This window comes from Myxocyprinus asiaticus, chromosome 39 (assembly GCF_019703515.2).
Source record: "Myxocyprinus asiaticus isolate MX2 ecotype Aquarium Trade chromosome 39, UBuf_Myxa_2, whole genome shotgun sequence".
Classification (NCBI taxonomy): Eukaryota; Metazoa; Chordata; class Actinopteri; order Cypriniformes; family Catostomidae; genus Myxocyprinus; species Myxocyprinus asiaticus.
This window is the reverse complement of record NC_059382.1, coordinates 9256042-9276771: the sequence shown is the minus strand read 5'-3', so window position 1 is coordinate 9276771 and position 20730 is coordinate 9256042. Positions and strand designations below refer to the sequence as shown.

The window sequence follows — 20730 nt, the reverse complement described above, 5'->3', positions numbered from 1 at the left end:
GACTCTGTGCAGGCCACTCAAGTTCTTCCACACCAAACTCGCTCATCCATGTCTTTATGGACCTTGCTTTGTGCACTGGTGTGCAGTCATGTTGGAACAGGAAGGGGCCATCCCCAAACTGTTCCCACAAAGTTGGGAGCATGGAATTGTCCAAAATCTCTTGGTATGCTGAAGCATTCAGAGTTCCTTTCACTGGAACTAAGGGGCCAAGTCCAGCTTCTGAAAAACAACCCCACACCATAATCCCCCCTCCACCAAACTTCACAGTTGGCATAATGCAGTCAGACAAGTACCGTTCTCCTGGCAACAGCCAAACCCAGACTTGTCCATCAGATTGCCAGATGGAGAAGCGTGATTCGTCACTCCAGAGAACGCATCTCCACTGCTCTAGAGTCCAGTGGTGGCGTGCTTTACACCACTGCATCTGACGCTTTGCATTGCACTTGGTGATGTATGGCTTGGATGCAGCTGCTCAGCCATGGAAACCCATTCCATGAAGCTCTCTACGCACTGTTCTTGAGGTAATCTGAAGGCCACATGAACTTTGGAGGTCTGTAGCGATTGACTCTGCAGAAAGTTGGCGACCTCTGCGTGCTATGCGCCTCAGCAGCCGCTGACCCCGCTCTGTCATTTTACATGGCCTACCACTTCGTGGCTGAGTTGCTGTCATTCCCAATCGCTTCCACTTTGTTATAATACCACTGACAGTTGTCTGTGGAATATTTAGTAGCGAGGAAATTTCACGACTGGACTTGTTGCACAGGTGGCATCCTATCACAGTACCACGCTGGAATTCACTGAGCTCCTGAGAGCGGCCCATTCTTTCACAAATGTTTGTAGAAGTCTGCATGCCTAGGTGCTTCATTTTATACACCTGTGGCCATGGAAGTGATTGGAACACCTGAATTCAATTATTTGGATGGGTGAGCGAATACTTTTGGCAATATAGTGTATGTCCAGGAGGGAGGGAAGCTCACCTCCGATGATGTGTCTGGCAGTTCGCACCACCCTTTGCAGGGCTTTGTGGTTGAGGGCGGTGCTATTGCCGTACCAGGCGGAGATGCAGCCAGTCAGGATGCTCTCCACAGTGCTGGTGTAGAACCGTGTGAGGATGTGGTGGTTCATTCCAAACTTCCTCAGCCGTCTCAGGAAGAAGAGGCGCTGATGAGCCTTCTTCACAATGGCCTCAGTGTGGACGGACCATGTGAGTTCCTCTGTGATGTGGACACCGAGAAACTTGAAGCTGCTGACTCTCTCCACTGGTGCTCCATTGATGGTGATGGGGCTGTGTTTTCTGTCTTTTCTCCTGAAGTCCACCACAAGCTCAAGCTCATCCTGTTATATTCTACATGTTTAAACACTGTAAAAAGTGGATAACTGTGCCCTTATGTAGCTTTTTCGACCTGGTGTGACCATTAAAACTTAGTGTCATATTAAATAATATTATGGACTTGAATAAATCCAGTTAATTTCAATGTTACCACATGCAGCATATTTTTATGTAATTTTCCAAAACACTTTTTATGGTGTTTATACAGTGTTATTCTACATTACTTCCACTACAAAAATTACCCTACTAGTAAAAGATGTATCAATGCATAATAAATATTAATTCATAATCATTATTTAGTACTCTCATACAACATACACTACCGGTCAAAAGTTTTGAAACCAACTTCTTGAGATATCACCCTGGGATGCTTTTAAAACAGTATTGAAGGAGTTCCCATCTATGCTGGGCACTTATTGGCTGCTTTTCTTTATTATTTGGTCCAAGTCATCAATTTCAAAAACTTTTTTTTTTTTTTAAATACATTATAGTTTTATAATGAAATAAATTAATATGGTGGCACAATTATATTTTTGTCTACAAAACTAATTTCAAACATTTAATCATACGCCTTCAAATCAAAAGATTTTTAAGATCATGAGAAACATTTCAGTCAAGTGTTTCAAAACTTTTGGCCGGTAGTGTAGATTGCATCATTCTCTCAAAAGCAACTTGTATTACAGCAAAATAAAAGATTGCAGCATTTGATATGATGGAAACATCAGACTATCATTTGTTACAATGAATAAAAAACATGCATAACCCACTGGAAAAATGCTGATTCACTGTGCAATTCATATAAGATATTCAATTATAGTAAGTAAAAATCCATAATATCTGAGGGGGCTAAAGTGTTTTGGCAGTGTGATCATGCATCAACTCTAGGAGTTGCACAGCTTGTTATTTCCATTGTCTGCAAAATAACCAAGCTGTCTTTTGGTACAAAAGACTGATGATCATTGTCTGCTTCGAGAAGCAATATGTTGTTTTTCATGATCATTCAACACAATGGTAGTTCAACAGATAAAACAACTGCATTATTAATTACATACAATACAGAAAAATCATGTTGTTCCAGACCCATATAACTTTCTTAATTCAGTTGATAGTCCATTCACTTGCACTGGATCTTTTTTCAATACAAACTGAATGGTGACTGAGGCTTAAATTTTATCTAACAACTGCTTTTGTGTGAATTATCCCTTTAAAGAGATCTCATTTCCCATGGGTTCTGTGCTGTTTGGCAAAGTGACAGGTTCAGGGTGACATTTCAGTGCCACTAAGTCATATTGTGTCATTGTGTACCAACTTGAACAAACACACCATTAATCATTACAAAACATCAGCACAGGCTCTTGCCTCTCTTCATTTCACCAAAGTCTCTCTAGCAAGTCAGTCCACTGCCGGCCATCTTTGGAACTCTCTCGGGAGGCTATTTCCAGTCATGCCAGTGCAGCTCCAATCTACTTGATTGGGGGAACACCGAAATCTCAAAAACGGTTGGTCAAGATTATGATCAAAGAACATATTTCAAACCAGCAATTAAATTTGATAATATTGGAATCATACATTGTGCTTCTTTACCTCATATTACGCTAAAACACGCAATTTGTCCAGCTTGAATAGGTAATACGCATGTGAGTTAGCGAGCTGATTGACAGGCGATGTCTGTATCTAAAAGGTGATTGGCTCTTTCACCTGTAACGTGGGACTTCCTTTCTATATCCGTTGACCATTGGGCGCTAGAGCTTCTTGGTTGGGCATTCCAGTTTCTCCCATTCATTTAAATAGAAGTGGCCCGTCTCTGCTAAATAATCTCTGGTGTCACACAGGTGAACATGATGCAGCAAGGATGTTTTCATCTGATGACATTCTGATTGGACTTGGTACTATCTTTTTACAGCTGTGGATTATGCAACACTGTATTTCTTCAGTTCCTGTCCCCCCACCTCTCTTATAAATACTGATCAGGTAAGAGTGATTTTCAAGGGATATTTCACCCAAAATGAAATATTCTGTCCTCGTTTAGTCACCCTTATGCCTTTTTCTGTGCATCACAAACTAAGATATTTTGATGGGTATATGTGGTGTTTTTGCATGCGCAGAGAGCGTGCACAGTGCTTTGCGCATGCATCAAGTGCGAGGAAGTGTAATCAAGGTTCAAATTATGATTGCCAAGGAGAGGATTACCTAGGATTATGCTGCCTTTGCAGGTGTTTTGAGTTGATTAGCTGATTGGCATGTCACCATATTCTAATTTTTTGAGAGAGTGAATTGGTGGGTTTTTGTTAAATGTGAGCCAAAATCATCACAATTAAAAGAACCAAAGACTTAAACTACTTCAGTCTGTGTGCACTGAATTTATTTAATACATGAGTTTCACAATTTGAGTTGAATTACTGAAATAAATGAACTTTTCCACGACATTCTAATTTATTGAGATGCACCTGTATATAACGATCAGCCACAACATTAAAACCACCTGCCTAATATTGTGTAGGTCCCCCTTGTGCCACCAAAACAGCGACATCCCTCATCACTGAGATGATATTCTTCTCACCACAATTGCACAGAGCCATCTGAGTTATCGTAGACTTCGTCAGTTTGAACCAATCTGGCCATTCTCTGTTGACCTTTCTCATCAACAAGGCATTTCCATCCAAAGAACTGCCACTCACTGGATGTTTTTTGTTTTTGGCACCATTTGGAGTAAATTCCAGAGACTGTTTTGCATGAAAATCCCAGCAGTTACAGAAATACTCAAACCAGCCCGTCTGGCACCAACAATCATCCATGAGATTATCTAATCAGCCAATTGTGTGGTAGCAGTGCAGTGCATAAAATCATGCAGATACGGGTCAGGAGTTTCAGTTAATGTTCACATCAATCATCAGAATGGGGAAAAAATGTGATCTCAGTGATTTGGAGCGTGGCATGATTGTTGGTGCCAGATGGGCTGGTTTGAGTATTTCTGTAACTGCTGATCTCCTGGGATTTTCATGCACAACAATCTCTAGAATTTACTCAGAAACAAAAAACATCCAGTGAGGGGCAGTTCTGTGAACGAAAATGCCTTGTTGATGAGAGAGGTCAACTAGATTGGTTCGAACTGACAAAGTCTACGGTAACTCAGATAACCGCTCTGTACAATTGTGGTGAGAAGAACAGCATCTCAAAATGCTATTCTGAGATGCAGGTTGGTGCTGGTTTGGCAGCATATGGGGACCTACACAATATTTGGCAGGTGGTTTTAATGTTGTGAATGATCGGTGTATATATATTCTTTTTTTTAAGTGTTAATTTCTCTTTCATTGCAATAGATATGTTCTTAAATAGGTATGAACATATACATACATATTGTAAATATTGTATTTATTATCTTTCTAGGGATTTATGGCACTATTTCCAGCGAAGTTGCTTTGGAAAAATAATTACTTCAAAAATCGCTATACAAATATTAATATGTAAATAAAATATAATTATTAAAAATTCACTAATATTTCTCTAATATTTTAATATTAGGCAGAAAACAAACGAATATTTTGTAAAAAAAAAAATATATATATATATATATATATTTTCCACATGATATTTTAATATTCTATATAACAAACAACATATTCACATCACTATTTGTTTTCAGTGAGTATGGGTCGGTGTACATAAAATGCATACTGTAGACGCCTTTAAATTTTTCATAAGGGAAACATCATATTTAGGGGCATTGAAAAGTTTGATGACCCCTGAGGTATTTCACCATAAGGTATGCTTTGTAGTTTTTTTTCCTATAAATTGTAATACTTTTTTATAAAAATTCCATTGACTTTTGACTGATGCTGACAGAATATTCAAAAGAAAGATGATGTCATACTGGGCTTTGAATACCTAATTTATTAAAACATTTGTCCTACAATGAAATCCTAATTTGTTCATCACATTTAACATAGGATCAAATCTATTGAATTTAAGTGTTAAGTTTTTAAGTGTTAATAAAAACAGATTTTTTTCTTCCATTGCAGCTTGAAATGACACCACACCAAATGAAGTCCTGGAGTATATTTACATGCAATAGGTTTAAAGAACCTATGAAATTGTTTTGTCTGAATTTGTCTTCCTCTCATTTCTTCCAATATTTCATACTTCTCAATGTATCTAGAATATCACAAATATCTGAAGAACTGTAAATTTGATGAAAATGGGTATTAAGTAAACCAGAATGAATAATAAAAAAAAGGGAGTTTACATGTGAACTATACAAATCTCAGAATAAAGACAGTATGAAAAAAAATCTGATGACTTTAAGATTGGGCAATTCCAAAGTTAATCCCATAAATAATATTTTTTTTTTCTTCACACCAACAAAACAGCTTAAAATGCTGAGACTAGTGAAACACTGGAACTAAATTTACTTCTTTTTCTTTAGAAAATGTAAAAATTTTCACAGTTGTACTGTATTATGAAGAAATTTCTCACTCCCACAGGTCACCAGCAGCTGCAGAAATCTTTACAATCAAGAGCTAAAATTTGAATGCAGTCTAACATATGAGAATCTACTTCTGATGCTTCTGATGTAATATTTTATCATGGGTAGGACTGCTAAAATGATTCTTGACATTAATAATCATCATTACAAATTACGGTAATTGTCACTACAACAATAAATGCAGTGGGATCCAAAAGTCTGAGAATACAATGAAAAACAGGGATTCAAAAGCAAATTTTAACCTGAAAATAACAAAGTATTTGAAAAATGTAAAACTAAAAACTGGTATGATGAAAAATGAATAAGGCATACTGTATTTACAATTGTACACAATTTTTAGGTCTCCTTTGTATAAAAGGCCAGATTTTCTTGCTTCCATTGAAGCACAAAATATGCTATTCGGAACATTTTCAAATCATGCTGGATAACATGGATAATCAAGTTTTGCACAAACTTATGTAGTCCATGACAGCTTGAGTAAATGCTGTTATTAAAGCAGTTCTAAAGAAATTCTAAAAGTCATGCAATGTTTTAATTCACATTTCACACACATTGTTGTGCAGATAAAATAATTCATAATGACAAAAATAGAAATTTTCACGAGTTGACTCAGATTTTGTACCCCACCATGTCTTAGTATTATAGAACACATTTTAATCACTGGAAAGAGGAACCAGCTATGGGAAGAAGGAAACTGGAGTGGATGAGAGAGGCTGGAAAAGGAGTTGGAAATTGTGAGATATGTATCTGTTTATTCCCTTACATCCACAAACATCAAGCTCTTCAAAGCACCTCAGGGCCTATGAGTCTGAATCTGGTTAAAATGAAACTTCACTATCACCTAGTTTTATGGGCAGTGTCTGTTTGCAGTATGCAAATTATTCCCATGTTATGCAAGTTCTGTGAGTTGTTTTTATCATTATTATATATATTATCAATGACATCTGTCTGTACATGTTCCATGCTAGAAAGAGTAATGCGCTCTATTCACAGTCCATACTGGACAGCCTGGCTGTGTTCAAAATAGCAAAATACTGTGCCTTTATGGCAGTATGCAGTGTTACTGTGCACATTTCTGTCATCTGCCTCATCCAAGATGACGATGAGTCTGCATACAGAAGGGAGGTTGAACGGCTGGCTCACTGATGCAGTCAAAACAACCTGGAGCTGAACATGCTCAAAACAGTGGAGATGATTGTGGACTTCAGGAGGAACACCCCAACAATGACCCCGTTCACCATTCTAAACAGCACTGTGGCAGCAGTGGAGTCATTCAGGTTCCTGGGCACTACCATCTCACAGGACCTGAAGTGGGAGACACACATTGACTCCATTGTGAAAAAGGCCCAGCAGAGGTTGTACTTCCTTTGCCAGTTAAGGATGTTTAACCTGCCATAGGTACTGCTGTTACAGTTTTACTCAGAAGTCATTGAGTATGTCCTCTGCACTTCAGTAACTGTCTGGTTTGGTGCAGCTACGAAATCAGATATCAGAAGACTACAAAGGACAGTTCGGACTGCTGAGAGGATTATTGGTTGCCCCCTGCCCCCCCTTCAAGAACTATACACTTCCAGAGTGAGGAAAAGGGCTGGAAAAATCACTCTGGACCCCACTCACCCTGCCTTTTTGAACTGTTGCCTTAGGCTATCCATCTCATGAACAGTTAAAACTGCCCCATTGAGCAATAATTATGTACGATACACAGCTTAGTCTATTTATATTTATCCAACATATCCTACCTCTTCTGCCATACAATCCCTTGCACTGTATATAACAGATTTGTATTTGTACATACGTATCTACGTATCTATCTTTCTATCTACCTATCTATCTATCTATCTATCTATCTATCTATCTATCTATTTCTCTCTCTCTCTCTCTCTCTCTCTCTCTCTATACATATATATATATATATATATATATATATATATATATATATATATATATATATATATATATATATATGTATATAGTCCTATTGTGTATTTCTATATATAATTTATTTTCTATTCACTTTTTATTTTTATTCTTTTTTTTATTATTATCTCTGTCTTGTTGTTGTATTGTTTGTACACTGGAAGCTTCTGTCACCAAGACAAATTCCTTGTATGTGTAAGCATACTTGGCAATAAAGCTCATTCTGATAAAGCCCATTCTGTAAATGTTAAAAAAAAAGATTAACATTAACCAAGATTACTAAAAGCTGTAGAAGTATTGTTCATTGTTATTTCATGGTAACTATCATTAACAAATGTTAACAAATGGAACCTTTTTGTAAAGTGTTACCAAAATAGTTTATAGTATACATTATACACTTCACAGTATAAAAGATCATAGGTCCTTACTTTAATTTCACTGCTTTATCTTGATTTGGATCTATATAGGTTTAGATCTGATATTTGTACCAGGTGCATGACACAACGGTGGGGAAAGCACAGGGCATTTCATAACTCTGTGGCTAACCTCAAAAAGAATGTCACCTCACCGGTTTCCCTTCCACCGATGGAATACTGAACAGAATTAGCCACATGTTCCCAAAGTCTTACCTCAGTTTCTCCAACTCTCCCTCTCTCTTTCGGACTCCTTCACCTGCTCTGAACACACAATCTACATAAATGCCTATCCTTTTCCCCCTCCCCTACAAATGAAAACAGAGAGACTCTTGTAAGTAGCACAAGGAAGACTAACCTGAAAAAAGTACCAAAAACAAGTGTGAGAGTTTCCCACTGAACAGCCTCCACCTACAATGTCTTATTGACCTTCTATTCTAATCTCTAAATCTGATCTCATTGCCAACAAACATCTGTTTGATCATGCTTAAGAGTTTCCCTCTGATCAAGTTAAAGGCCCCCACCTTGATCAACCAAGAAAGGAACTGAACTTGCCAAAATCCTTGTTACACTTCAAGGTATTTCTCTTTCAGATCCATGCCAAATATATGACACAGACTATGTTGTATATTGTATGTAGTAGGTATCATCACACATTATTGTGCCACACTGTCAATACAGTAAATTAAATATTACTAACACTTACAAAAAAGTACCGTGATTCATTAGCCTGTTTGTGGGCTGTTCATAGTTGCCATGCGAAACAGCAACTTGGCACATTAATATATAATTTAATTTATGTGTGGCCACAGGTGTGTGTGCATTGCTCTTTTCTAATGGTTTGAACGTGGCTCACCCAATCAGAAGACAGAACTATCCGTTTTACAATCAAACAATAAGGTATGAGAGGCCATGCGGTTTTGTGAATAATAGCCATAGTTAAGGCATGACATGCAGTGGAGTAATGTTATTTATTAAGCAAATTTTACAACCTGATTTCATGAAAATACGTGACTGTGTCGACATTTTTTCTTAATGATATCAAAGGAATATTTTGGGTTCAATACAAGTTAAGCTCAATCGACAGCATTTATGGCATACTATTGATTACAACAAAAAATAATTTTGACTCATCCCTCCTTTTCTTTAAAATAAGCATTCCTCATCATTTACTCACCCTCATGATAACCCAGGTGAGTATGACTTTCTTTCATTAGCAGAACACATTTGAAGAAAAATAGAAAAATATCTTATCTCAGTAGGTTCTAAATGCTAGTGGATGGTGATCAGACATTTGAAGCTCCAAAAATCACAGACAGTCAGCATAAATGTCATTCATACAGCACCAGCGGTTAAAGTAATTTCTTCTAAAGTGATACGATCGCTTTTGGTGCAAAAAAAGATCAATATTTAAGTACTTTTTAACTATAAAACATCGCTTCCGGTAAGCTTCACGAGGGGTGGAGTTTACACGGTCTCTCATGTGACGTATTCGCGTTGCCATATTACAGACCTAATCTCATGTTCTCCTCTCGGTTGAGACATCCAGGATAAGCACACAAACGCACCATTGTGAGGAAAGAAATAGATACAAATACAGATCAAAACCAAAACCAAAACCAACTAAGCTTCTGTACAGCGTTCCTCCACTCAGTTGTAAACAGCGCTGCTCTTCCGGCTGTGACGTATGTGCATCAGTTTTCACGCGCCAACACGATTACACCACATGCGCATACCGCTGCTGACTGGAAGCAATGATTTAGAGAGTGAAAATGTACTTAAATTTTGATGTTTTTCGCACCAAAAGTGATCATGTCACTTTAGAATACATTAATTTAACAGCTGGAGTCATATGGATGACATTTATGCTGACTGTCTGTGATATTTGGTGCTTCAAAAGTCTGATTACCACCCACTTGCATTTTAAGGACCTACTGAGCAAAGATATTTTTCTATTTTTCTTCAAATGTGTTCTGGTGAAGAAAGAAAGTCATATACACCTGGGATATCATAAGGGTGAGTAAATAATGAGAGAATTTATATTTTTGGGTGAACTAACCCCATTAAATGGCTCCTCCTTACAGGTATTGTGGCAGTTCCGAGGTGCAATGTCCACTGTGTGGCGCTAAAAGCGAGTTAAATGATCTCCCAAACAGATTTTAAGGTAAATGCTCTATAAACCTTAGAGTTTTAAATGAACAACACTTACCTCCCTACCCTAAACCTTAAACCTAAACCTAACCGATTGTATCATAAAAAGCAAATGTAAAATGAAAAGTGCAGTTGCTGATGCTGATGCAACCATGTCATATTGTGGTGCTTCCATGGCACTTTTGGCTCACGTGTCGACTCACATTCTCTTCAGGACTCATACCTCAGTCCTTTGCATTGTATGTGCAGCGCTTTATCAATTGAATAACCACGTGATTTGATTGAGCTCGAACAAGCTTGTAAATGTCGTTGGTTATGTAATGCAAACATTAAAATGTATGGCCTTACAAATCCTGCACTAGAGTAAAAGTGTTTAGATGTCATAGATAGAATTGTGCGGGGAACAGGGCAAAAAGTAAATGTTTATGAATGGAGAATCCTCCGTTTAACCCATGATCTGTGTGAAATGGAATGGAAGTCATTGTTGTTATAGCGCCTCTAGTGTTAATTTCACCAGGAAAGTGCCAATACAGTGTATGTACAATTAGCCATTTAAATATGATTTTTCAAAAATGTAGGAATGTGATTCTGTGACACCAGTTTGGAGAAATTTGCTATAAAACAGGCATAATGATCAGGCTATGTAGTGATATGATGAACAGTACAGGCAGTCCGATATATCGGTTTTACAGATTAATCAGTGTCGATAGCTGCTTTTTTGAACTATCAGCTATCTACAAATATCCATGGTGATAGTGTTCCTCTTCGGAAGATTGTATAATGTACATGTTATGTAAATTCATCAATATTTTTATACTTTTTTTGTAATTTTGAAAAGATAAATCAAGTGTTCTACATTATTGTTTATATATAAACAAAATCCTTCATCTGGTGAATATATATAGGCTGTAAAGGCTTAGCTTTTAGGAAATACTTACAGTAAATATACAGTAGAGCATTGTAACTGAGCCTCTTTCATAATAAAATTAGAGTCTTTTTTGCTGGTTATTATTGGGATTTTGGTTGCACAATAAACTGCATCCTTGATCACATCTGATTTTCCACAACTCATGTTGTCTGGAGTTTGTTGTCCACTGCATGTTCTCAGAAAGATATTTGATCAATGTTTTGTCCGCAGAACGATCCAAAAACACTTTTAACTGCAGTACAGTCCATTGAAGAGACTGTACGTCTATCCCTCACAGCCTCTTTGTCATTCCCATTAAAAATCAAAGATGGTGCTGCTGTGATATAGGTCAACCACTAATGAACAGGTGTTATGCATCATACAGTAGCTGTTACTATATAATGTATTTTAGGAATTCTGTATTTACTAATCAGCATCCAACACCTGAACAATCAGTTTTATAATGTAACATAAAGTACTAAAACCATATGACCAACCCAAGAACCCTATTCATAAAAAACAGTTCTTGATGGGAAGAGGGCTATAAATTATGTTAAAACCAAGGTGTTGCAATAAACCATTGAAGAAACTTTATGTTCCAAGAACCAAATGAAGCTGAGGTCTTCAGACAAATTAAGAATTGTTTTAAATGCATTTAGAGGATACTTCCACATATGTTCTTAGAATGGGGTTTGTCTATATAGTATGTTAATGAAGCCCATCAGAATCAATCAAGATTAACAGTACATGTGCATGTTTGTCTTTGTGTGGGTTATTTATGTAAGACTATGTGGTATGTATGCGTGTGTTCATAGAAAAGTACAAGCTACTGAATTGGGGATGTCCCAAAGGGTTTAAAACATCCAAGAGAAGAAAAGAACAAATGCAGTGGATTCGCGTGAAAAAGCAGCAACTTCTAATCTGTGTAAACACGATAGCCACTGCCGCCTACCACCTCCCACAGAATAAAAAAACACACTCACACACATCCACACCTGCATCTTTCAGACACACATCAACCCTCAATTTCTCCCAAACTAAACCATCTTTTCACCTTTTTTGTACCAGCGTCTTGTAGAACTGAAGAGAAACTGCATGACCTGACTCTTTTAGGGTATTGGGAATGCAAATTCATTTACTTAGAAACACAAGCCACATATGATGGATTTGATTAACTTTCACCTTCATTGTGTTGGCACTGACACCTCTGCACTTTGAGTTGCAATAGATTCGTCAATATGAAGGGTTATATCTTGACATCATTTAGTTTATAGATTGGTCAACACATATTTTTATAGTGAAGCCCCCTCTATGAAACCAAGAAAGCCTTTTCACTTTTGGCCCCTTAGAGCTCATTTCTGTCTATCAATGATGGTCGGACCATCCACCTTCTCTTGTGTTTCCAACCACAGCCACAACCAAAGAGAAGACAGAGAAACACACACACACACACACACACACACACACACACACAGAGAGAGAGAGAGAGAGAGAGAGAGACAGAGTTAGAGAAAAGGTCTAGTGGTAGAAAAACGAGAACATGAAAAGGGGAAACCCTGTGGGAGCGACCATGTCTATTGTTGAAGCTCATTCAGTCTTAAAGTGACATTTCACACTACAGCACACACTAAGGTGAGTGAAGCAACCTCTCTAATTGCCTATTGATCAGTTAATCTGATATTGTAATTTTATTAACATTCTTTGATTTCTGTATGGCAGGGTCTTCATTGATTATTTAATTCAAGGATTGCTTTTTCCATTGGGGTTTGTAGTTAGAGAAACATGGGCTGGAGCCATGGTTCTGCATTTAACCATAGATATCAGGGAGGATGCTTAACAGTGACAAGAAGTTGTACATCCTCATGGAGTGCACATTCAGGGCCACTTTAGACTGTGAAGGGGATGTGTCCTCCCTACTATTCAAATTTGTGGTTCATCAATACGGATTTTCCACTAACCAATTCTTAAAAATTATTTTGGTCCCGGACAATCCTGAACATTTGGTTTCACAGTAGCCAATTACAGGCTTCAAGAAGTCTAGGTCTTGTTTACGTTTAAACTGAGTTAAAGGGATAGTTCACCCAAAAATGAACCACCATTCACTTTCATTGCATCTTTTTTCCATGCAAAGAAAGTGAATGGTGACTGAGGCTGTCATTCTGCATAACATCGCCATTTGTGTGTGATGGAAGACAGAAAGTCATATGGGTTTGGAACAACATGAGAAGGAGCAAATGATGACAGAATTAATTTTTTAATTGAACTATCCCTTTAATTGGTCAATTATGGTTAATGCTAGTTTGCTCGTTAATGCGTATTAATGCTTTTTAATGCTTAATAATAGTAGATTCTTTGGAAAGCTCTTTAGAATTTCACACTTTTCTGTTAAAAAATTGGCATTTGTGTTATGTAATGCATTTCTTCTTTCCAAGACTGAATGAATTCTGCAAATCTTAATGTGTCACCAAATCAAAATATCACATCAGCAGTTAAAATACAAACAAACAAACTTCCATTTGATCATAAGGTGTAATCTATGCATACAATCACCTTTAATGTCCTACTTCAAAGTACTGTTAACATTCAGTAGTTTGTGTTCTTCCCACCTGTGTGTAAAGTCTGGGTATCTTTGTGGCTAATATGTGAAATCACCTTGCTAAGGTGTGTGGAAAACGTACCATACCGTACCATTGCTATTTTTAGCCATACACACATACTGAATATTTCAGAGTGGAAACAGGTTTGGGGAGAAGATCTGTAGGTCAGTCGTCTCCAAGAGAGAACAATATAAAACACGAATGAGATTTGTACATGCATATAAGAGAATTATATATATATACAATCTCAATGATGGTTTAAGCATATTTGATCACCACATATTATGTTCTCCTTTTTTCTCATTTGATTTGTTGTCAATAATTTGTGGTGGTATTTGAATGGTGTTGTGCTCTCTATGACTGTAGAGTTAGATCAAACCCATGCATTTAGGTTAGTAGGCTATAGTCTGTAATGGTTTCTTCCACATCATTCAATGTAAAGGTTAATCTTTAGTTTCAATTATGCATTTTATTTCATTTTTCTCAGTTTTCTGGCAGTCACGAAGATGACCAGCTCGAGTAACCCCAGGTTCCGCCTCATGATTGGCTGGTGCTGCCTGATGTCTGCAGCTCTTATTATAATGACTGCATTTCTTGCTACAAAGACCAGTTGCCACAAAGAGGTACAGCTGCCTGAGGATCTATCCAACCACTGCGTTGCAAGTCAGAAATGTGGATTGCATTGACAGTAATTATTGTTAAATGATCATGTAGAAATGCATCAGCATGTTAAAACTAGGTTTTTTGAGAAAAAGTTGTCTTGTAGTACCTGATATGTCTCAAATGCTTGTTTTCAGATGTATAGACCTTTTTAAGTTTACCTTTTTTAAATTGTTTCTTTATTAGCTCAATACAAACAAGACAATAATCGGATACAAAGAGCACAGTTCAAAAGGTTTGCTTTGTTTTTGTTTACTTTTTCAAAGGACAGTTTAACTGGAAATTATTCAGCATTATAATTGTCATAAAAGTAACCATTTTATCCTCTATTACAGAAAACGACACCCCTCATGCAGACAGAATTACGGGTGAGAAGTTTTAAACTACTCTTGGTGGGGCATTATTGAGTGTGAATAATAACAAAAATTATAACAAAATATTTCATATTTGACTGTAATAGCAATTTGAATTGAACATAACAATACAAAGTATCAGTAAAGTTTTTATTCTTGTACTCAATTTTTTACCAAGCAATAGTTTTTCATTTTGAGAAATATACCATTGGGAATGTTTGTATCTTAGTAGGTTAAAAATAGCTTCAAATTTAGAAAGAGAAAATAATTGGGTTTTACTTTCACTTTCAGGTTCCTTACTTGGTCAGTCTTTTAAAGACTATATACGTCTAATCAGAGGTGAGAAATAGCTTTCTTCCTGTGTCCCTCCCACTTTCTCCTTCTCACTCTGTCATTCTGATTTCCCTCTTGAGACCCCCCCCCCCCCACACACACACACACTCTCTCCCTTTCTTACTTTCTCTCTCACTCACTTTCTCTACGTCTCTCTTCATGAAAACAAGATGTAGAGGGACTTTTGGTTGTCATTATTTTGCCTGTTTCTCTGCTGAAATTAGGAAGTTTGACATGTGGCTCTCTGCTGTGAAAAAATCTATTGTGGTCTAAAAGTGAGGTTAAAGGGATAGTTCATCCAAAAACTCTCTCATTATTTACTCACCCTCATGATATTCCTTTTGTGTTTGACTTTCTTTTTTCACCAGAACACATTTTAAGAAAAATAGAAAAATATCTTAGCTCAGTAGGTCCCTAAAATTCAAGTGGATAGCGATTCCCATTTTTAGCTCCAAAAATCACAGACAGTCAGCATAAACATCATCGATACGACTCCAGCGGTTAAATTAATGTCTTCTAAAGCAACAAGATCGCTTATGGTGTGAAAAAGATAAATATTTAAGTACTTTTTAAACTCTAAATCATGCTTACATTCTGCAATGGTATGCGCATGTGACATAATCGCATTGGCATTTGAAAAACACGAAAACTGACACATGTGCATCACAGCTGGAAGAGCAGCACTGTTTATAAGTAAGAAGGAGTAATGCTGTACACAATCGTCTGTTTCTGTGCTTATCCTGGATGTCTCAACCAAGAGGAGAACGTGAGAATACATCTGAATCATGACAACACGAATACACCACACAAGAGACAGCTTGCACTCCACCCTCTCGTGAAGCTTAACGGAAGCTTTTGATTTTAGTTAAAAAGTACTTAAATATTGATCTTTTTCACACCAAAAGTGATCGTATCACTTTAGAAGACATACATTTAACCACTGGAGTCATATCGATGACGTTTATGCTGACTGTCTGTGATATTTGGAGCTTCAAATGAGAAATCGCCATTCACTTGCATTTTAAGGACCTACTGATCTAAGATATGTTTCTGTTTTTCTTCAAATGTGTTCTAGTGAAGAAAGAAAGTCAGACACACTTGGGGTATCATGAGGGTGAGTAAATAATGAGAGAATTTTCATTTTTGGGTAAACTATCCATTTAATATTACTGAATGTATACAAATCTATCTGTCTATCCATCCATCCATTCATCCATCTGTCTAACAAACTTTACCTTTCTAGTTACACACTACAAGTGCATATTCAGATTCACATTCACAGATGCACATTGTACAGTATCTGTAAGCAGTGTACAACTTGCCGTAATCATTTTTTATGAAGTTACTTGGAGTTAATGGGCAGCACACCTTCACTCCATCAAAGTCGGAAACTGTACTATTCTTTCTAAACACTATCATCTCCTCTGTGTGACTGTTGCCTCCACTTATCTATGACTTGAACCAGATTCAGTGACCACAAAGACAATTTCTGAAGTGATGCTGGATGTGTAAGGCAGAGGCGTTGTGAATCAGTGGAAATATAACAAGCGTCTGTGTGTATGTATGAGTGTGTAAGTGCGGACAGCTCTGTGCATGAGGAAGGAGGTGGAAATGTTCCTCTAAAAGGCTCTCCTTCCCTGACCTCTCTTCAAGTCCTATGTGAAGTGTGTTGTTTTGTTATATACATGTGGTATGAATGGCAGCTCAGGCCCCCACAAATGGAACAGTGACACAAGAAAATGAAAATAAGAAGAGTAAGAGAATTAACCCTCATGTTATGTTTGGGGTCTGATAGACTCCAAAAAATGTTTGAACTTGAAAAATACACTTAACATTTAAGTATTAGGTTGATACTTCATGACTACCAAATCTAGTGAGAGCTGCTTATAAAGATTATGCCACAAATGCTGTTGATTGAACATGCATTTGGCAACTTATGATATCTCTCATATTTAGGATATTGTTTTCAGACTGAACATAATTATTTTCCCTTCCTCAAATGTTATAGAAGAAAGATCCTGGATTTGCAGCCACATCCCTCTGTGTGAGAGCAGCTCGCTCTCCCTGAAAGATAACACTGTAGAAATTACAACCAGTGGTTTGTACTACATCCATGCCCAAGTTGACTTCAGGAAACCCAGTCAGGCAAACAATCAAGTAATGAAGAAGCCTGGGACTATAACTCTTGTCAGAAATGACCAAATAGAGGGAGCCAAACAGCTGAGAAAGCTTAGTGAGGTCACACGCTATGAAGCAGGATCTGCGTCAATAATCCGAATGGTGCAGCTCGAGAAGGGAGATACCATCAGTCTGGATATACAGGAATCATCTATGGTCCTATCAACAGAGGATTCAAATACTTACTGGGAAATTATCTTGCTTTCACACCTATAGTAATACTAGGACTGATCCTTCAGGCTCTTCTCACAGGGGCTGAAATTCTAGTAAAGTGGTTGTTCAGAAGAATTATGTAACAGAGGCTAAGTCACCCTGTGTCTGTGGTTATATTCAGAAGAAATGCACCATTACAAGCTCAGGTTTTTCTTATAACCTATGGTCAAATGAATATGTAAAGGATTCATTGTTTGTATGGTTAGTTCTCAAGCCCATTAAGGGTTCTAAAGGAATTATTTCATCACTTTTGTCTTTTATGTTTTTATATATATATATATATATATATATATATATATATATATATATATATATATATATATATATATATATATATATATATAATATTAAATTGTTAAATATGTTTTTAGTTATCATATTAAAATGATTTTGTCTTAAATTCCAATGCGAATGGGTTACTGGTTATTTGTGTATTTTATTTAAATGAATTTATTTTAGAAGTAAAAATGTTCTTCAAAATGTTAAACATTTCATTCAGTTTAACTCATAATAAACAATATGATGCATATGAGGATTTTGAATAAAGCATATTTTTGAACTTGAGTGTTTATGTAAACTTTTTCAAAATAAAAGTCTATTCACAGCAATGTACATATTAAGGCAGGCATACCTTGCTTGTAACCCAGAAACAAACAGATTATGTCATGCTTCTTATTTACTGAAGGTTTCCACAGGATGGAGCCAGTCTTCACATGAACAGCAGTTGAATATGGCCGTACTGCTGGCCTTCTGAAAGCAAACCACTGAAACTTAAACCCTCACAGTCCCCTACATAGTGTTTTTTCGCTTGCATAGTCAAACACACCATATCTGGATGGCCAACGGCATGAGGAAGCTTCTCATCTTTGCAGAACTATGTTAAAATAAAGGTCAAAGTTTAGTATACAGTCTGGTTTTGGTTAGTCTCCTGAAACACTGTTGGCCTTTGACAGTATTGATCGGGTACTGTACAGCACAAAGTAACATTTATTTAAAAAGTCTAGCCTCGCTGACAAACTGTAACCGCAAGAGGTACTGACAGCTTATTTCATGTGCTGTGAGTCATAATTCAGAATTCCCCATATCTACAACTCCTATTTTTTAGTTTATTCCTCTGCCCACACTGAAGTCATCTCAGTCATATTGTGGTTGACAAACAAATGGAAGTTAAGGATGATTTTTTCCTTTATTTAAATATATATAAATATATATATATGCAAATTAATTAAAGGGATAGTTCACCCAGAAAATACAAAAATATTTGATCATTTTCTCCTATAACGTTACCCTTATAACTTTCTTAGTTGAACAGGCTGAGGATAATTATTTAGAGAAATAATGACATTTCTAAATAAACATAACAATTAAAGATAGGTTTTTCTGTTCTTCTTCATGAGACTGATGTCCCCAAACTCTTCAGTAGCACTGAAATCTTACGGGCATTCAGCAATGCATTTCTTTCATGTCCTTGTTTTCATAAACAACACTTCCCTTTTGGCCTCTGTTTTCCTCTTCTTATCAGAATCAGAATCAGAATCAGAATGAGCTTTATTGCCAAGTATGCTTACACATACAAGGAATTTGTCTTGGTGACAGGAGCTTCCAGTACACAACAATACAAAAACAATACAAAAACAGCAACAAGACTTTTTAAAAATAATTAAAATTGAATAAAAAAATAAATACATTTTGAAAAGAAAAAAGTATATATAGAATATACAATAGACTATATATATATATATATACATAGATATACACAAACATACACACACATACACATACACATACACACATACATACATATACACATACATACATACACACATACACACACACACACACACACACACACACACATATATATATATATATATATATATATATATATATATACATACATACGTACATACACATATACATACATATATACATACATATATATACATAGATACACACACACATACATACACGCACACATATACACACACATACACATACGTAGTGCAAATCTAAAAACAAATCGGTTATATACAGTGCAAAAGGAATGTAATGGCAGAAGAGGTAGGATGTGTTGGATATTATAGTGAGATATGTAGACATATTTTGTATGATTACGGACAGAGAGCTTTTTAAGAGCATGTTCGTGTTCTTAAAGCCAGACTCAGACTTAAATGTTACATGAAAGACACCCGCTCATCACGTAGAGGCTAAAACACCTATACAAAACCAGAGAAAATAGAAAGTGAAACCTCTACCTTTTCCTTAGCAAACACTTGCTTTAGCACGTAGGATTTGAAGAATTGTTTGTCAGCTTAATTCTGTGGTGATATGCAAAGCAATTGAACTTTATCTGTTTGTGCACAGTCAACCATTTCCTGTTAGCTTGTGGTTTTGTGCACTCAGTGAATGCAAACAGCAATCTAAACTCTTCAGAATACTGGCCCCTCCATCCTCCTGCAGGATATTGTTTCAGTGCATCTGATTATGACTCCACAACAGTGTTAGAAATGGTCCATATAATAGATATTGTTTCATATTCAATTAATTTGCCGTGATTTGCTGTGTGGTTTTGCTAAAAGCAGGTAGATTCAACTACTTTATGATATCTCATAGCCAATTACCAAAGGGAGACTGGGGCAAGTTGTCACAAGGGCTTTATCTCAGTCAGGTTTAAAAAAAAAATCTAATTACACAAATGTTTGTTTTCACAAATAATGGTTTTGTATGTTGGTTTCAAATTTGTACACTGAAAAAAATGTTCACCAAAAAATGTGCTTCATGTGGTAACATCTAAATTAAAGGGATAGTTCACCCAAAAATTTCTCTCATGGTTTACTCACCCTCCTGGCATCCCAGATGTGTATGACTTTCTTTCTTCTGCAGAACACAAATTAAGATTTTTAAAATAATATTTCAGCTCTGTAGGCCCTCAAAATGCAAGTGAATGGGTGCCAAAATTTTGAAGCTCCAAAATCCACATAAAGGGAGCATAAAAGTAATCCATATGACTCCAGTTGTTAAATCCATGTCTTTGGAAGCAATATTATAGGTGTGGGTGAGAAACAGATCAATATTTAAGTCATTTTTATCATAAATTCTCCTTTGACCAGTAGAGGGCGATATGCAATAAGACTGTGAATCACCAAAAACAGAAGAAGAAGAATGGGAAAGTGAAACTAAAATGGAGACTGACTG

The 20730-nt window shown here is 36.5% G+C and overlaps 1 protein-coding gene and 1 long non-coding RNA gene across 2 annotated transcripts; both read left to right on the top strand.

The window, feature by feature from the left end:
• The first annotated feature begins 2705 nt into the window (after nt 1–2705).
• LOC127430188 (uncharacterized) lies at nt 2706–7673 on the top strand. The gene is made up of 3 exons (XR_007895421.1): nt 2706–2829; nt 3234–3301; nt 5350–7673. It is a non-coding gene; the product is annotated as an uncharacterized LOC127430188 (long non-coding RNA).
• A 5117-nt stretch (nt 7674–12790) lies between these two features.
• Nucleotides 12791–17697, top strand: LOC127430185 (uncharacterized). Its single transcript, XM_051679761.1, has 6 exons — nt 12791–12833; nt 14286–14421; nt 14645–14693; nt 14794–14826; nt 15103–15150; nt 17153–17697. Exons 2-6 carry the CDS (start codon nt 14305–14307, stop codon nt 17536–17538), a joined length of 633 nt encoding a protein of 210 aa, XP_051535721.1. The 5' UTR covers nt 12791–12833; nt 14286–14304; the 3' UTR covers nt 17539–17697.
• Nucleotides 17698–20730: the final 3033 nt, after the last annotated feature.